The sequence below is a fragment of the Argopecten irradians genome, chromosome 10, assembly GCF_041381155.1.
Source record: "Argopecten irradians isolate NY chromosome 10, Ai_NY, whole genome shotgun sequence".
NCBI classification, from domain to species: Eukaryota; Metazoa; Mollusca; class Bivalvia; order Pectinida; family Pectinidae; genus Argopecten; species Argopecten irradians.
This window is the reverse complement of record NC_091143.1, coordinates 36347747-36363348: the sequence shown is the minus strand read 5'-3', so window position 1 is coordinate 36363348 and position 15602 is coordinate 36347747. Positions and strand designations below refer to the sequence as shown.

Here is a 15602-nt window from a genome sequence, read left to right as displayed (position 1 = left end):
GACATTAGTCTAGGTAAGTCTGTACATATTGTATATACACTGTAGGACTATAGTTAGAAGTCCACCTCCCACACAACACAGCTGACATTAGTCTAGGTAAGTCTGTACATATTGTATATACACTGTAGGACTATAGTTAGAAGTCCACCTCCCACAACACAGCTGACATTAGTCTAGGTAAGTCTGTACATATTGTATATACACTGTAGGACTATAGTTAGAAGTCCACCTCCCACAACACAGCTGACATTAGTCTAGGTAAGTCTGTACATATTGTATATACACTGTAGGACTATAGTTAGAAGTCCACCTCCCACAACACAGCTGACATTAGTCTAGGTAAGTCTGTACATATTGTATATACACTGTAGGACTATAGTTAGAAGTCCACCTCCCACAACACAGCTGACATTAGTCTAGGTAAGTCTGTACATATTGTATATACACTGTAGGACTATAGTTAGAAGTCCACCTCCCACAACACAGCTGACATTAGTCTAGGTAAGTCTGTACATATTGTATATACACTGTAGGACTATAGTTAGAAGTCCACCTCCCACAACACCCAAGACAGCTGACATTAGTCTAGGTAAGTCTGTACATATTGTATATACACTGTAGGACTATAGTTAGAAGTCCACCTCCCACAACACAGCTGACATTAGTCTAGGTAAGTCTGTACATATTGTATATACACTGTAGGACTATAGTTAGAAGTCCACCTCCCACAACACCCAAGACAGCTGACATTAGTCTAGGTAAGTCTGTACATATTGTATATACACTGTAGGACTATAGTTAGAAGTCCACCTCCCACAACACCCAAGACAGCTGACATTAGTCTAGGTAAGTCTGTACATATTGTATATACACTGTAGGACTATAGTTAGAAGTCCACCTCCCACAACACAGCTGACATTAGTCTAGGTAAGTCTGTACATATTGTATATACACTGTAGGACTATAGTTAGAAGTCCACCCTCCCACAACACCCAAGACAGCTGACATTAGTCTAGGTAAGTCTGTACATATTGTATATACACTGTAGGACTATAGTTAGAAGTCCACCTCCCACAACACCCAAGACAGCTGACATTAGTCTAGGTAAGTCTGTACATATTGTATATACACTGTAGGACTATAGTTAGAAGTCCACCTCCCACAACACAGCTGACATTAGTCTAGGTAAGTCTGTACATATTGTATATACACTGTAGGACTATAGTTAGAAGTCCACCTCCCACAACACCAAAGACAGCTGACATTAGTCTAGGTAAGTCTGTACATATTGTATATACACTGTAGGACTATAGTTAGAAGTCCACCTCCCACAACACAGCTGACATTAGTCTAGGTAAGTCTGTACATATTGTATATACACTGTAGGACTATAGTTAGAAGTCCACCTCCCACAACACAGCTGACATTAGTCTAGGTAAGTCTGTACATATTGTATATACACTGTAGGACTATAGTTAGAAGTCCACCTCCCACAACACAACACAGCTGACATTAGTCTAGGTAAGTCTGTACATATTGTATATACACTGTAGGACTATAGTTAGAAGTCCACCTCCCACAACACAGCTGACATTAGTCTAGGTAAGTCTGTACATATTGTATATACACTGTAGGACTATAGTTAGAAGTCCACCTCCCACAACACAGCTGACATTAGTCTAGGTAAGTCTGTACATATTGTATATACACTGTAGGACTATAGTTAGAAGTCCACCTCCCACAACACAGCTGACATTAGTCTAGGTAAGTCTGTACATATTGTATATACACTGTAGGACTATAGTTAGAAGTCCACCTCCCACAACACAGCTGACATTAGTCTAGGTAAGTCTGTACATATTGTATATACACTGTAGGACTATAGTTAGAAGTCCACCTCCCACAACACCCAAGACAGCTGACATTAGTCTAGGTAAGTCTGTACATATTGTATATACACTGTAGGACTATAGTTAGAAGTCCACCTCCCACAACACCCAAGACAGCTGACATTAGTCTAGGTAAGTCTGTACATATTGTATATACACTGTAGGACTATAGTTAGAAGTCCACCTCCCACAACACAGCTGACATTAGTCTAGGTAAGTCTGTACATATTGTATATACACTGTAGGACTATAGTTAGAAGTCCACCTCCCACAACACAGCTGACATTAGTCTAGGTAAGTCTGTACATATTGTATATACACTGTAGGACTATAGTTAGAAGTCCACCTCCCACAACACCCAAGACAGCTGACATTAGTCTAGGTAAGTCTGTACATATTGTATATACACTGTAGGACTATAGTTAGAAGTCCACCTCCCACAACACAGCTGACATTAGTCTAGGTAAGTCTGTACATATTGTATATACACTGTAGGACTATAGTTAGAAGTCCACCTCCCACAACACCAAAGACAGCTGACATTAGTCTAGGTAAGTCTGTACATATTGTATATACACTGTAGGACTATAGTTAGAAGTCCACCTCCCACAACACAGCTGACATTAGTCTAGGTAAGTCTGTACATATTGTATATACACTGTAGGACTATAGTTAGAAGTCCACCTCCCACAACACAGCTGACATTAGTCTAGGTAAGTCTGTACATATTGTATATACACTGTAGGACTATAGTTAGAAGTCCACCTCCCACAACACCCAAGACAGCTGACATTAGTCTAGGTAAGTCTGTACATATTGTATATACACTGTAGGACTATAGTTAGAAGTCCACCTCCCACAACACAGCTGACATTAGTCTAGGTAAGTCTGTACATATTGTATATACACTGTAGGACTATAGTTAGAAGTCCACCTCCCACAACACAGCTGACATTAGTCTAGGTAAGTCTGTACATATTGTATATACACTGTAGGACTATAGTTAGAAGTCCACCTCCCACAACACAGCTGACATTAGTCTAGGTAAGTCTGTACATATTGTATATACACTGTAGGACTATAGTTAGAAGTCCACCTCCCACAACACAGCTGACATTAGTCTAGGTAAGTCTGTACATATTGTATATACACTGTAAGGCTATAGTTAGAAGTCCACCTCCCACAACACAGCTGACATTAGTCTAGGTAAGTCTGTACATATTGTATATACACTGTAGGACTATAGTTAGAAGTCCACCTCCCACAACACAGCTGACATTAGTCTAGGTAAGTCTGTACATATTGTATATACACTGTAGGACTATAGTTAGAAGTCCACCTCCCACAACACACAGCTGACATTAGTCTAGGTAAGTCTGTACATATTGTATATACACTGTAGGACTATAGTTAGAAGTCCACCTCCCACAACACCAAAGACAGCTGACATTAGTCTAGGTAAGTCTGTACATATTGTATATACACTGTAGGACTATAGTTAGAAGTCCACCTCCCACAACACAGCTGACATTAGTCTAGGTAAGTCTGTACATATTGTATATACACTGTAGGACTATAGTTAGAAGTCCACCTCCCACAACACAGCTGACATTAGTCTAGGTAAGTCTGTACATATTGTATATACACTGTAGGACTATAGTTAGAAGTCCACCTCCCACAACACAGCTGACATTAGTCTAGGTAAGTCTGTACATATTGTATATACACTGTAGGACTATAGTTAGAAGTCCACCTCCCACAACACCAAAGACAGCTGACATTAGTCTAGGTAAGTCTGTACATATTGTATATACACTGTAGGACTATAGTTAGAAGTCCACCTCCCACAACACAGCTGACATTAGTCTAGGTAAGTCTGTACATATTGTATATACACTGTAGGACTATAGTTAGAAGTCCACCTCCCACAACACCAAAGACAGCTGACATTAGTCTAGGTAAGTCTGTACATATTGTATATACACTGTAGGACTATAGTTAGAAGTCCACCTCCCACAACACAGCTGACATTAGTCTAGGTAAGTCTGTACATATTGTATATACACTGTAGGACTATAGTTAGAAGTCCACCTCCCACAACACCAAAGACAGCTGACATTAGTCTAGGTAAGTCTGTACATATTGTATATACACTGTAGGACTATAGTTAGAAGTCCACCTCCCACAACACAGCTGACATTAGTCTAGGTAAGTCTGTACATATTGTATATACACTGTAGGACTATAGTTAGAAGTCCACCTCCCACAACACAGCTGACATTAGTCTAGGTAAGTCTGTACATATTGTATATACACTGTAGGACTATAGTTAGAAGTCCACCTCCCACAACACCAAGACAGCTGACATTAGTCTAGGTAAGTCTGTACATATTGTATATACACTGTAGGACTATAGTTAGAAGTCCACCTCCCACAACACCAAAGACAGCTGACATTAGTCTAGGTAAGTCTGTACATATTGTATATACACTGTAGGACTATAGTTAGAAGTCCACCTCCCACAACACAGCTGACATTAGTCTAGGTAAGTCTGTACATATTGTATATACACTGTAGGACTATAGTTAGAAGTCCACCTCCCACAACACCAAAGACAGCTGACATTAGTCTAGGTAAGTCTGTACATATTGTATATACACTGTAGGACTATAGTTAGAAGTCCACCTCCCACAACACAGCTGACATTAGTCTAGGTAAGTCTGTACATATTGTATATACACTGTAGGACTATAGTTAGAAGTCCACCTCCCACAACACAGCTGACATTAGTCTAGGTAAGTCTGTACATATTGTATATACACTGTAGGACTATAGTTAGAAGTCCACCTCCCACAACACAGCTGACATTAGTCTAGGTAAGTCTGTACATATTGTATATACACTGTAGGACTATAGTTAGAAGTCCACCTCCCACAACACCAAAGACAGCTGACATTAGTCTAGGTAAGTCTGTACATATTGTATATACACTGTAGGACTATAGTTAGAAGTCCACCTCCCACAACACAGCTGACATTAGTCTAGGTAAGTCTGTACATATTGTATATACACTGTAGGACTATAGTTAGAAGTCTACCTCCCACAACACAGCTGACATTAGTCTAGGTAAGTCTGTACATATTGTATATACACTGTAAGGCTATAGTTAGAAGTCCACCTCCCACAACACAGCTGACATTAGTCTAGGTAAGTCTGTACATATTGTATATACACTGAAGGACTATAGTTAGAAGTCCACCTCCCACAACACCCAAGACAGCTAACATTAGTCTAGGTAAGTCTAGGTTCAATAGGCACTAACTTCTCTTTGGGGTGGAAAGTATGGTTTATGTAATTTCTATTTTTTATACGACGAGTGAATGATATCTGGTGGGACATTTTCGATGACTAGTAGGATGTGTCACCTTCATCAGACAAACGGCCAGGCAGCATAAGTAAACTAAGGTGTAAAAAGTGTACAAGTTGACTTTGAAATGAAAGTTAACAGGATTTTGGCACTACTGATCAGACAACACTGATGACAGCTCCCTTTGTGCCGAAATATTTCAACAATATTCTGAGTTAATATTCAGTTTACGGGAAAGTACTATTCACACTTTTATGTATTTACTTGGATCTCTAGTGAGGCCTCTGTATTCATTTGGATCAACGGCCAGTTCCATTGAGATTTTCACTTATTTCCACATTCTAGCACGTTGCGCCTCCATCCCTCTGTAGTGTTAATATGTTATAGAATTAGGGGGACTTGATCTCAAAACACCATAGATTATTTGTGCTATTTCATGTATAAACATCTTATATTAGAGGAATAAGATTGGAGAGAAAAAAATATCTGATCCATATTGATAAATTTATAACTTATTGGACTATGTTGGAGTTTTAATGGCAAACATGAAAAAAGTATTTTCTTTAAATGCCACAATTGATGTTTAATTCAAACTTTCCCAGATAACCTGGTGGACAGCAAAAGAAGGATGAGTAGCAGATATGAACAACAGGACTTGCCAAATCGGAAAACCAGACCATCAACTTCAAAACCTACCATAGATGCTCCAACCACATCTACATCTCATTCGTCATCGTCTGTCAAACGGAAACGAGGGGGCACAGTTAAAGCCAATCCAGTCGCTACGAGTACTCCTACCCCAGCTAAGACAGCTTCCAGCAGGTTGAGAACCGCAGGTAGTCTAAATGTTATAATGATTTCATCTTTCACACCTGGGGCCATGGTGGGCGAGTGGTTAATATGTCCTAACATACAAGAATAGTATCAGATGTGAAGATAAAGAATTAATTCTTGATATGAAGGGTCGTGATATTCTGCCATTCAGGGTTACAATTTATTAAAAACCCTAGATTGAGAGGAAATCTTAGGTGACATACTCATTGATTGGTCAATTGTAGATCTGAAATGTTCATTGATTGGTCAGTGGTAGATCTGATATGCTCATTGATTGGTCAGTGGTAGATCTGACATACTCATTGATTGGTCAGTGGTAGATCTGACATACTCATTGATTGGTCAGTGGTAGATCTGACATGCTCATTGATTGGTCAGTGGTAGATCTGACATGCTCATTGATTGGTCAGTGGTAGATCTGACATACTCATTGATTGGTCAGTTGTAGATCTGAAATGCTCATTGATTGGTCAGTGGTAGATCTGATATGCTCATTGATTGGTCAATGGTAGATCTGACATGCTCATTGATTGGTCAGTGGTAGATCTGATATGCTCATTGATTGGTCAGTGGTAGATCTGACATACTCATTGATTGGTCAGTGGTAGATCTGACATACTCATTGATTGGTCAGTGGTAGATCTGACATACTCATTGATTAGACAGTTGTAGATCTGATCTGATATGCTCATCGATAAGTCAGTGGTAGATCTGACATACTCATTGATTGGTCAGTGGTAGATCTGACATACTCATTGATTGGTCAGTGGTAGATCTGACATACTCATTGATTGGACAGTTGTAGATCTGATATGCTCATCAATAAGTCAGTGGTAGATCTGACATGCTCATTGATTGGTCAGTGGTAGATCTGACATACTCATTGTTTGGTCAGTGGTAGGTCTGACATACTCATTGATTGGTCAGTGGTAGATCTGACATACTCATTGTTTGGTCAGTGGTAGATCTGACATACTCATTGATTGGTCAGTTGTAGATCTGACATACTCATTGATTGGTCAGTGGTAGATCTGACATACTCATTGATTGGTCAGTGGTAGATCTGACATACTCATTGATTGGTCAGTGGTAGATCTGACATACTCATTGATTGGTCAGTGGTAGATCTGACATCTCATTGATTGGTCAGTGGAGATGTGACTGACATGCTCATTGATTGGTCAGTGGTAGATCTGACATGCTCATTGATTGGTCAGTGGTAGATCTGACATGCTCATTGATTGGTCAGTGGTAGATCTGACATGCTCATTGATTGGTCAGTGGTAGATCTGACATGCTCATTGATTGGTCAGTTGTAGATCTGACATGCTCATTGATTGGTCAGTGGTAGATCTGACATGCTCATTGATTGGTCAGTTGTAGATCTGACATGCTCATTGATTGGTCAGTTGTAGATCTGACATGCTCATTGATTGGTCAGTGGTAGATCTGACATGCTCATTGATTGGTCAGTTGTAGATCTGACATGCTCATTGATTGGTCAGTTGTAGATCTGACATGCTCATTGATTGGTCAGTTGTAGATCTGACATGCTCATTGATTGGTCAGTGGTAGATCTGACATACTCATTGATTGGTCAGTGGTAGATCTGACATGCTCATTGATTGGTCAGTGGTAGATCTGAAATGCTCATTGATTGGTCAGTGGTAGATCTGACATACTCATTGATTGGTCAGCTGTAGATCTGACATACTCATTGATTGGTCAGCTGTGGTTCTAACATACTCATTGATTGGTCAGTTGTAGATCTGACATGCTCATTGATTGGTTAGTTGTAGGTTTGGACACTAGCCCTGTAGGAGCTGCCGTTAGTTCCCCTGTGACACCGAGAAGATCTCCCCGCAAAGCAAGAATCGGTAAGATTGGGAAATAAAAACAAAGATGGCATAATAGATTGATGCAATACCCATGTAATATTACCCCTTTTCCCATTCAAATTATTGCCACCCAACTTATGTTCATGGCAACTTAATTTGGCATTTTCATTATTTACATCTTTCCACAGCAAGTCAATTTCGAAATATACAGTTAAAAAGGTTCATTTGATTTGTTGTTAAAACGTTTCCACAGTGATTTATTTTCATGAGTTTTAAATGGCCAAGAAATTTATCACTTGCAAAATTTACAGGACTATCATGTAAAATCATACACTTAAGTGTTGCTTTGTTTTTCAGGCCTGTTCCACAGGGACAGGGATGCTAGGCCGCGACGTAAGACCCTACAATGTTATAATGACTTAAGTGTTGCGTTGTTTTTCAGGCCTGTTCCACAGGGACAGGGATGCTAGGCCGCGACGTAAGACCCTACAATGTTATAATGACTTAAGTGTTGCGTTGTTTTTCAGGCCTGTTCCACAGGGACAGGGATGCTAGGCCGCGACGTAAGACCCTACAATGTTATAATGACTTAAGTGTTGCGTTGTTTTTCAGGCCTGTTCCACAGGGACAGGGATGCTAGGCCGCGACGTAAGACCCTACAATGTTATAATGACTTAAGTGTTGTTTTGTTTTTCAGGCCTGTTCCACAGGGACAGGGATGCTAGGCCGCAACGTAAGACCACATTGTTTAGGGGCATTGTGTTTTTGTTGACTCATGTAGACAGGACAAAAGAACAAAAGGAAGAGGAAAAGAAAATCTTAGAGGATTCGTCTCTTGATGTTTCAACCGATGAGAGTAGCTCAAATGGTAAGACTGTGCTGGCAAACATTGGCAGAGATGGCATTCAGAAATAAATGTGTTGAGCACAAAAGAATTTTAAAATTATGAGGGATGGGTGAGATGTACTTTATTTTTAGAGAGGTAAAACACCATTTTGTGATCATTCTCTATATCCAGTGAGTACAGAGGTAAAACACCATTTTGTGATCATTCTCTATATCCAGTGAGTACAGAGGTAAAACACCATTTTGTGATCATTCTCTATATCCAGTGAGTACAGAGGTAAAACACCATTTTGTGATCATTCTCTATATCCAGTGAGTACAGAGGTAAAACACCATTTTGTGATCATTCTCTATATCCAGTGAGTACAGAGGTAAAACACCATTTTGTGATCATTCTCTATATCCAGTGAGTACAGAGGTAAAACACCATTTTGTGATCATTCTCTATATCCAGTGAGTACAGAGGTAAAACACCATTTTGTGATCATTCTCTACAAACAATGTGTATCAATTAGATGGATGATGAGGTGTCTAAAAACCTTTCTCTATATCAACTAAGTTAATATTTTTGAAAAATATCTAGAAATTTTGTATCAGGTTTTACATGTATATTCAAATATTTTTTTACTATTTTTCTTAAATAAATAAAACTTTACGTAACCTTTTCCAACTTAATCAACTGAATATCATTTTTATGATCCTACCATGAAATAGGGAATATTAAGTGTCCATCCCGTCTTTTCTTGTCCTGTCGCACCCTTGTGAGTTCAATTTTTTAGCCCACCATCATCAGATGGTGGGCTATTCAAATCGCTTTTTGTCCGTGGTCCGTCCGTCCTTCCGTCCGTCCGTCCGTTAACAATTCTTGTTATCGCTATTTCTCAGAAAGCACTGAAGGGATCTTTCTCAAATTTCATATGTAGGTTCCCCTAGGGCCCTAGTTGTGCATATTGCATTTTGGGACCAATCGGTTAACAAGATGGCCGCCAGGCAGCCATCTTGGATTTTGATACTTAAAGTTTGTTATCGCTATTTCTCAGAAAGTACTGAAGAGATCTTTCTCAAATTTCATATGTAGGTTCCCCTAGGGCCCTAGTTGTGCATATTGCATTTTGGGACCAATCGGTTAACAAGATGGCCGCCAGGCAGCCATCTTGGATTTTGATACTTAAAGTTTGTTATCGCTATTTCTCAGAAAGTACTGAAGGGATCTTTCTCAAATTTCATATGTAGGTTCCCCTAGGGCCCTAGTTGTGCATATTGCATTTTGGGACCAATCGGTTAAAAAGATGGCCGCCAGGCAGCCATCTTGGATTTTAATACTTAAAGTTTGTTATCGCTATTTCTCCAGAAAGTACTAAAGGGATCTTTCTCAAATTTCATATGTAGGTTCCCCTAGGGCCCTAGTTGTGCATATTGCATTTTGGGACCAATCGGTTAACAAGATGGCCGCCAGGCAGCCATCTTGGATTTTAATACTTAAAGTTTGTTATCGCTATTTTCTCAGAAAGTACTGAAGGGATCTTTCTCAAATTTCATATGTAGGTTCCCCTAGGGCCCTAGTTGTGCATAATGCGTTTTTGGATCGATCGGTCAACAAAATGGCCACCAGGCAGCCATCTTGGATTTTGATAGTTAAAGATTAATATCGCTATTTCTCACAAAGTACTGAAGGGATCTTTCTCATATTTCATATGTAGGTTTCCCTAGGGCTCTTGTTGTGCATAATGCGTTTTTGGATCGATCGGTCAACAAAATGGCCGCCAGGCTGCCATCTTGGAATTTGATAGTTAAAGTTTGTTATCGCTATTTCTCACAAAGTACTGAAGGGATCTTTCTCATATTTCATATGTAGGTTTCCCTAGGGCTCTTGTTGTGCATAATGCGTTTTTGGATCGATCGGTCAACAAAATGGCCGCCAGGCTGCCATCTTGGAATTTGATAGTTAAAGTTTGTTATCACTATTTCTCAGAAAGTATTGAATGAATCTGTCTCAAATTTCATATATAGGTTCCTCTATGGCCCTAGTTGTGCATATTTCGATTTGGGACCGATCGATTTACAAGATGGCCGCCAAGGAGCCATCTTGGATTTTGATAGTTGAAGTTTGTTACTGCTATTTCTCAGAAAGTACTGAAGCGATCTGTCTCAAATTTTATATGTAGTATGTTTGCAAAAGTTTGAAAAGCAGAGAAAAGATCCCTCTTTCCATTGTCAGACATAGATCATTCTTTGGTGGGCGCCAAGATCCCTCTGGGATCTCTTGTTTTTTATTGCAGATGGAGGCAGGAATATTTGATCTTACAGATATTTTTAGCTGAATTATTCTTAAATCAGAATGTATTTCTTCTTACAGTAGCAGATGAACCTACAATACCATTTGACAAGAACCAGCTGAAGGTCTGGATAGAGGATGGAGGTGGAATAATATTAGAAAAGTACAATGAGGCAGAGGTAAAAATATTTTCATACCTTATTCGACTTTTAAATTAGAATTCAGCACCTTTATACCTCTAAGCACCTTTGCCCCCTTTTGAGGTCTTTCAAAAATTTCACTGACTTTGAATTAAAGTCCCATTATGTTTTCGTAATATATTTGATTGAAAAAATTACCAAATTTCGTCAAATGATAGAGTTGATATCCTTATGGCAATATTTCTTACTTAAAAATATCGTAGTTAATCAGGATTGTAGCTATGATGGGGGATTCCGTTGTTTCCCTCTGTTGGTGCCACAGTCCATAGTTAGGTAAACATCACATATGAGAACCGCTTTGTATAACCTTTGACCCAACGTATGTTTGTCAACTGATAGATATTGACAGACCTTATTTTCGTCGTTTCTAATAAATGAGTCTCTTTATACATTAATTAAAATTCTACTTATAATCTTTAAAATCCTTTAAAAACTATTATCAAACATTGGTCATATGAAAATAGTTAGGGAGTCAATTACGTGGGAATAAGTTAGTATTAAGCAAACAAACAGCTTTGCACGAGACCATACAATGCACTGAACACAGGTAAGAGCGAAGCGGGTACACGCTTTATTAAGATACACATTTACGTGTTCTATTTATATATATATTTACAAATATGCGTTTTTGTCGAAACAGTACATATTTGAACAAAATTAAATAAAAATAAATTGATAAGGATCATCGATGTTTAGTTTGTAGAGCATTCATAAAAACATAATGGGACTTTAAATGCAGACTGAAATCATGAAAACTGTGTAGATTTCTTAGGTTTATTGATTTCTTTTGCAACGTGATTTCTGGCTCACTTTGTGCAATAATTTTATGAAAGACTAAATCCAAGCTTGGTTCTATTAAGTCGATTATGGTATTCATTATATCGAAATTTGGCTGTAAAAGTGGATTTTGTTTTATTTCATGTGTCAAATGTGATCATGCATTGTCTTTCAAAATTATTTCTTTGCTTTATTCAATTGGATAAAGAAATTTTTCTTTTAACATTAGAATTCTGTTTGACAGGTGTCGTCTGCTCGTCAGTGTATATTACTGTCAGATAGCTACCAGAGAACCGTGAAGTATTTCCAGTGTTTGGCCGCAGGACTTCTCTGTCTGTCCCATGTGTGGGTCTACGATTGTTATTCAGAGGTAACATAATATAATATTGATGAATTTTGAAAATAATGTAGCTAATCTGGAACAGCATCAAGCATCTCCATGTGGTGTATAATTTTTTTTTTTTTTTTTAATGACTTAACCAAATTTCTGTTTGATAAGCCTTTATAAAAAAGAAAAGGACAGTTTTGTTATCAGAATATAGCAAAAGTTATTATGTATTTACGCAAGATGAATACTTTGGGGTTTTTTTATGAAAAATTGTGTATTTTGATATGATGTTTTTGTGTGTTGAAAGGAAGAACTATTAGACCACAAGGCCTACATACTACCATCTGGTATCAGTCTTGAGAAGAGGCGATTAATGGAATGGTAAATATTAGAGTTCATCTCTATCTCAAACAGAAACTTTTGCTGGAGCCAAATTCTTGGGGCTCTGGTCCACTTGCTATCATGTACCAAATGTAGGTCACTGTGACCTGTATCAAATGTAGGTCACTGTGACCTGTATCAAAATAAATCGTTTATAGTCTGCAGTACCAACATGGTCTGTCAATTGAGATTCTGAGATTTGTAATTACATTACCTACATTAATGAAAAAACTTGTGCAGGCTTAAATTATAACATTTAAGTCTGATATTTGTAAAATTATCTTAATGTACATGTACTTTGAAATCTTGAAAAATTCTACTTTACAGGAAGCCGACATTAAATCTACTAGTCAATATGAAGGTCATGGTGGAGTCTGAGAGTGATAAATTTAAGGAGGAATGGACAGCCATTGTCAGGATAGCAGGAGGGGAGGCGGAGACCAAGATACAGACACGTAACCAACGAGGTAATACTGTTAGGACGTCAACATTTTCAGATAGTCTGTTCCTACATATATTAATGTCATAAACCCAGGACGTCAACATTTACAGTTAATGTGTTCCTACAGATATATTAATGTGGTAAAACCCATTTCCTGTTAAATGTACCTAGAAGTATAATGCGTTACCATTAGTCATAGACTGCATAGCCACATTAAATGTCAAGCTACATTGGGCAGGAGCAAAGCAGTTGGCATAAGTCATCAATGTTTTTTCTGGATACTCAGGCTTTCCTCCACTTTAAAAGTGTCCCATTTACAATGCTTTCACAAGGACTTATATCATCATATCAATTCAAGCATTCAATCACTAAATTTAATACATTAATTTGATAGGTGGTGTCCTTTTTCCCACAGTATTTTTTCTGTGTAATTCTGTTTTATAGTTATTTTGTGTTAAAAATGAAATATAAAAAAAAATATGATTTATTTTCTTTCAGTCAATGTAATTCTATCAGACAAGTCCTGCCCCAACAGTGTCGTCCGGCGGGCCAAACAGCTCAACGTGCCTGTAGTATCAACAGAATGGATGATACAGTGCTTGATCAACAGTCAGCTCATGGCATATGACGGTCATCCTAAATATCGATATGACTACAATCAGAGCTAACAGATTGAAGAAATAAACATAAAAGATATATATTATTAGATATTTTTGCACCCCACCCCCCTCCATAATTTGTTAAGGGAAAAACCCAATAATGGAATATATCTCTACTTCTGAATTAAATTTGATACACATAATGGAATAGCCCAAAGTCATTTGATGGGTCAACCATATTTTCACTGCATCTTGATAAAGAATGTCTTTAATAATCACAAAGCAAATGTGCAATATACCTTTTATATTTCTGACATACCTTAACTTTGTATTTTATAACTCAGGTGGACAAATTTTGACATTTTCACAATTACAGATGTATCTTAACCTTGAAAACATTTTATATTGAAAATAAATAAGTAAAAAACACATTTTTTTATCACTATTAATTAGTTACTCTAAGATTTTGATGATACCTTTTATTCATTGTCATGATTAGAATTCTCAATTTTTAATTGTTCCCTACCCTTGATCTCTTAATCATAATGATATTGTAATATGATATACAGCATGTTTATAAAATTGTTTTTAAGTATGTTTCAGTTTTAATGAAGACTTCCTTTGGATCTGGTTTTTACAGTAAACTCCTGTAATCTTTCTATAAATATTGATACATATAATTTGATAAAATCAGAATGTGGTTTTAATCATATTGATAAAGTTAAGTGGTAAGGTAATTGTGACCTTGACTTCAGGGTCATAGGTCAACTAAATGCAATTTTCCTGGTCTTTCTTGTAGAATCCATAATAAATTTCAAAATTACAGTGCTGAAACTTAAATTATGCCTTAATCACCTGAATATATGACAGGCAATAATAATATGTCAATATCTGAGTTTTGAATATTCAAAGTTTTACCAGTGTTGGATGCTGTTACCATATGGTCTATTAGAATAGGCAATTTCTTATGGGTAATACCAAAACGAGTCAGTGACCATTATCTGGTTGTGTATTCATATACAGGAGCATTATCTCTTGCGTGCAGAAAACTTTGACAGAAATGTGGTTCATGTCATTATCCTAAAGTTTTCATCGACCTTCTGTTTTAAGTATCCGGCTTGTGTTATTGTATATACAGCACTGATATGAGCAATCAAACACTGATGCTGGAGGACTTTGAAGAATTGTTGTACAATATTAAAATTTCTTTTGTGATAAAGTTTGTATTCTATGTACTTGAAATTTGTTAGTGCTTGTTAGAGGTTTATGTTTTATTTGAAAATTAATTTTAGTGACTTTATGTATGTGTAATGTTATGTACAATCATGTTTTAAGTTTTCATCATTTCTTTTTATGTTCTTGAAACTTTTAATAAATCATCTTTCAAAAATAAAATACTTCAGATCTATTTTTAACTATTTTTAACTTAAGTGTTTTCTTTAGATTTTGGATATTGACTTGCATATTTGTAACCCTGGTCAATACTAGCCAAACGATATCGCTCAGCTAGAGAGAACTTCTCTTTAGCTTGATCAGTTAAGCGTCAGACTATCCAGAGGTCAATCACAATTGCTATCCAAGCATTCCATATAATTTATCATGTCCATGAAGTTTTTTAGGCAATAATCAACTGATAGTCTGTTTCGTAATTTGTCTTCTTGAAATCGTTTAACATTTTGTAAATCGTTTAACATTTTGTAAAAAAAAAAAAAAAAAGAAAGAAGATGAAAAAAATCACTAACACTGTTTAAATTCACACAAGGCAGCATGCATGCTGTTGATAGGCGATTTTGCAATTCAGCAGTCATACAAATAATGTAAAAATA

The 15602-nt window shown here is 37.3% G+C and overlaps 1 protein-coding gene across 1 annotated transcript in view; it reads left to right on the top strand.

The window, feature by feature from the left end:
- LOC138332684 (uncharacterized) overlaps positions 1 to 15459 on the top strand; it is a 58547-nt gene extending 43088 nt beyond the window's left edge. The window contains exons 36-44 of the mRNA XM_069280675.1: positions 2603 to 2690; positions 5859 to 6092; positions 7884 to 7967; positions 8626 to 8796; positions 11131 to 11228; positions 12271 to 12396; positions 12662 to 12735; positions 13063 to 13202; positions 13676 to 15459. Of these exons, the coding sequence (XP_069136776.1) occupies positions 2603 to 2690; positions 5859 to 6092; positions 7884 to 7967; positions 8626 to 8796; positions 11131 to 11228; positions 12271 to 12396; positions 12662 to 12735; positions 13063 to 13202; positions 13676 to 13845 (1185 nt within the window). The 3' untranslated portion in view covers positions 13846 to 15459. The remainder of the gene's footprint in view (positions 1 to 2602; positions 2691 to 5858; positions 6093 to 7883; positions 7968 to 8625; positions 8797 to 11130; positions 11229 to 12270; positions 12397 to 12661; positions 12736 to 13062; positions 13203 to 13675) is intronic.
- Positions 15460 to 15602: the final 143 nt, after the last annotated feature.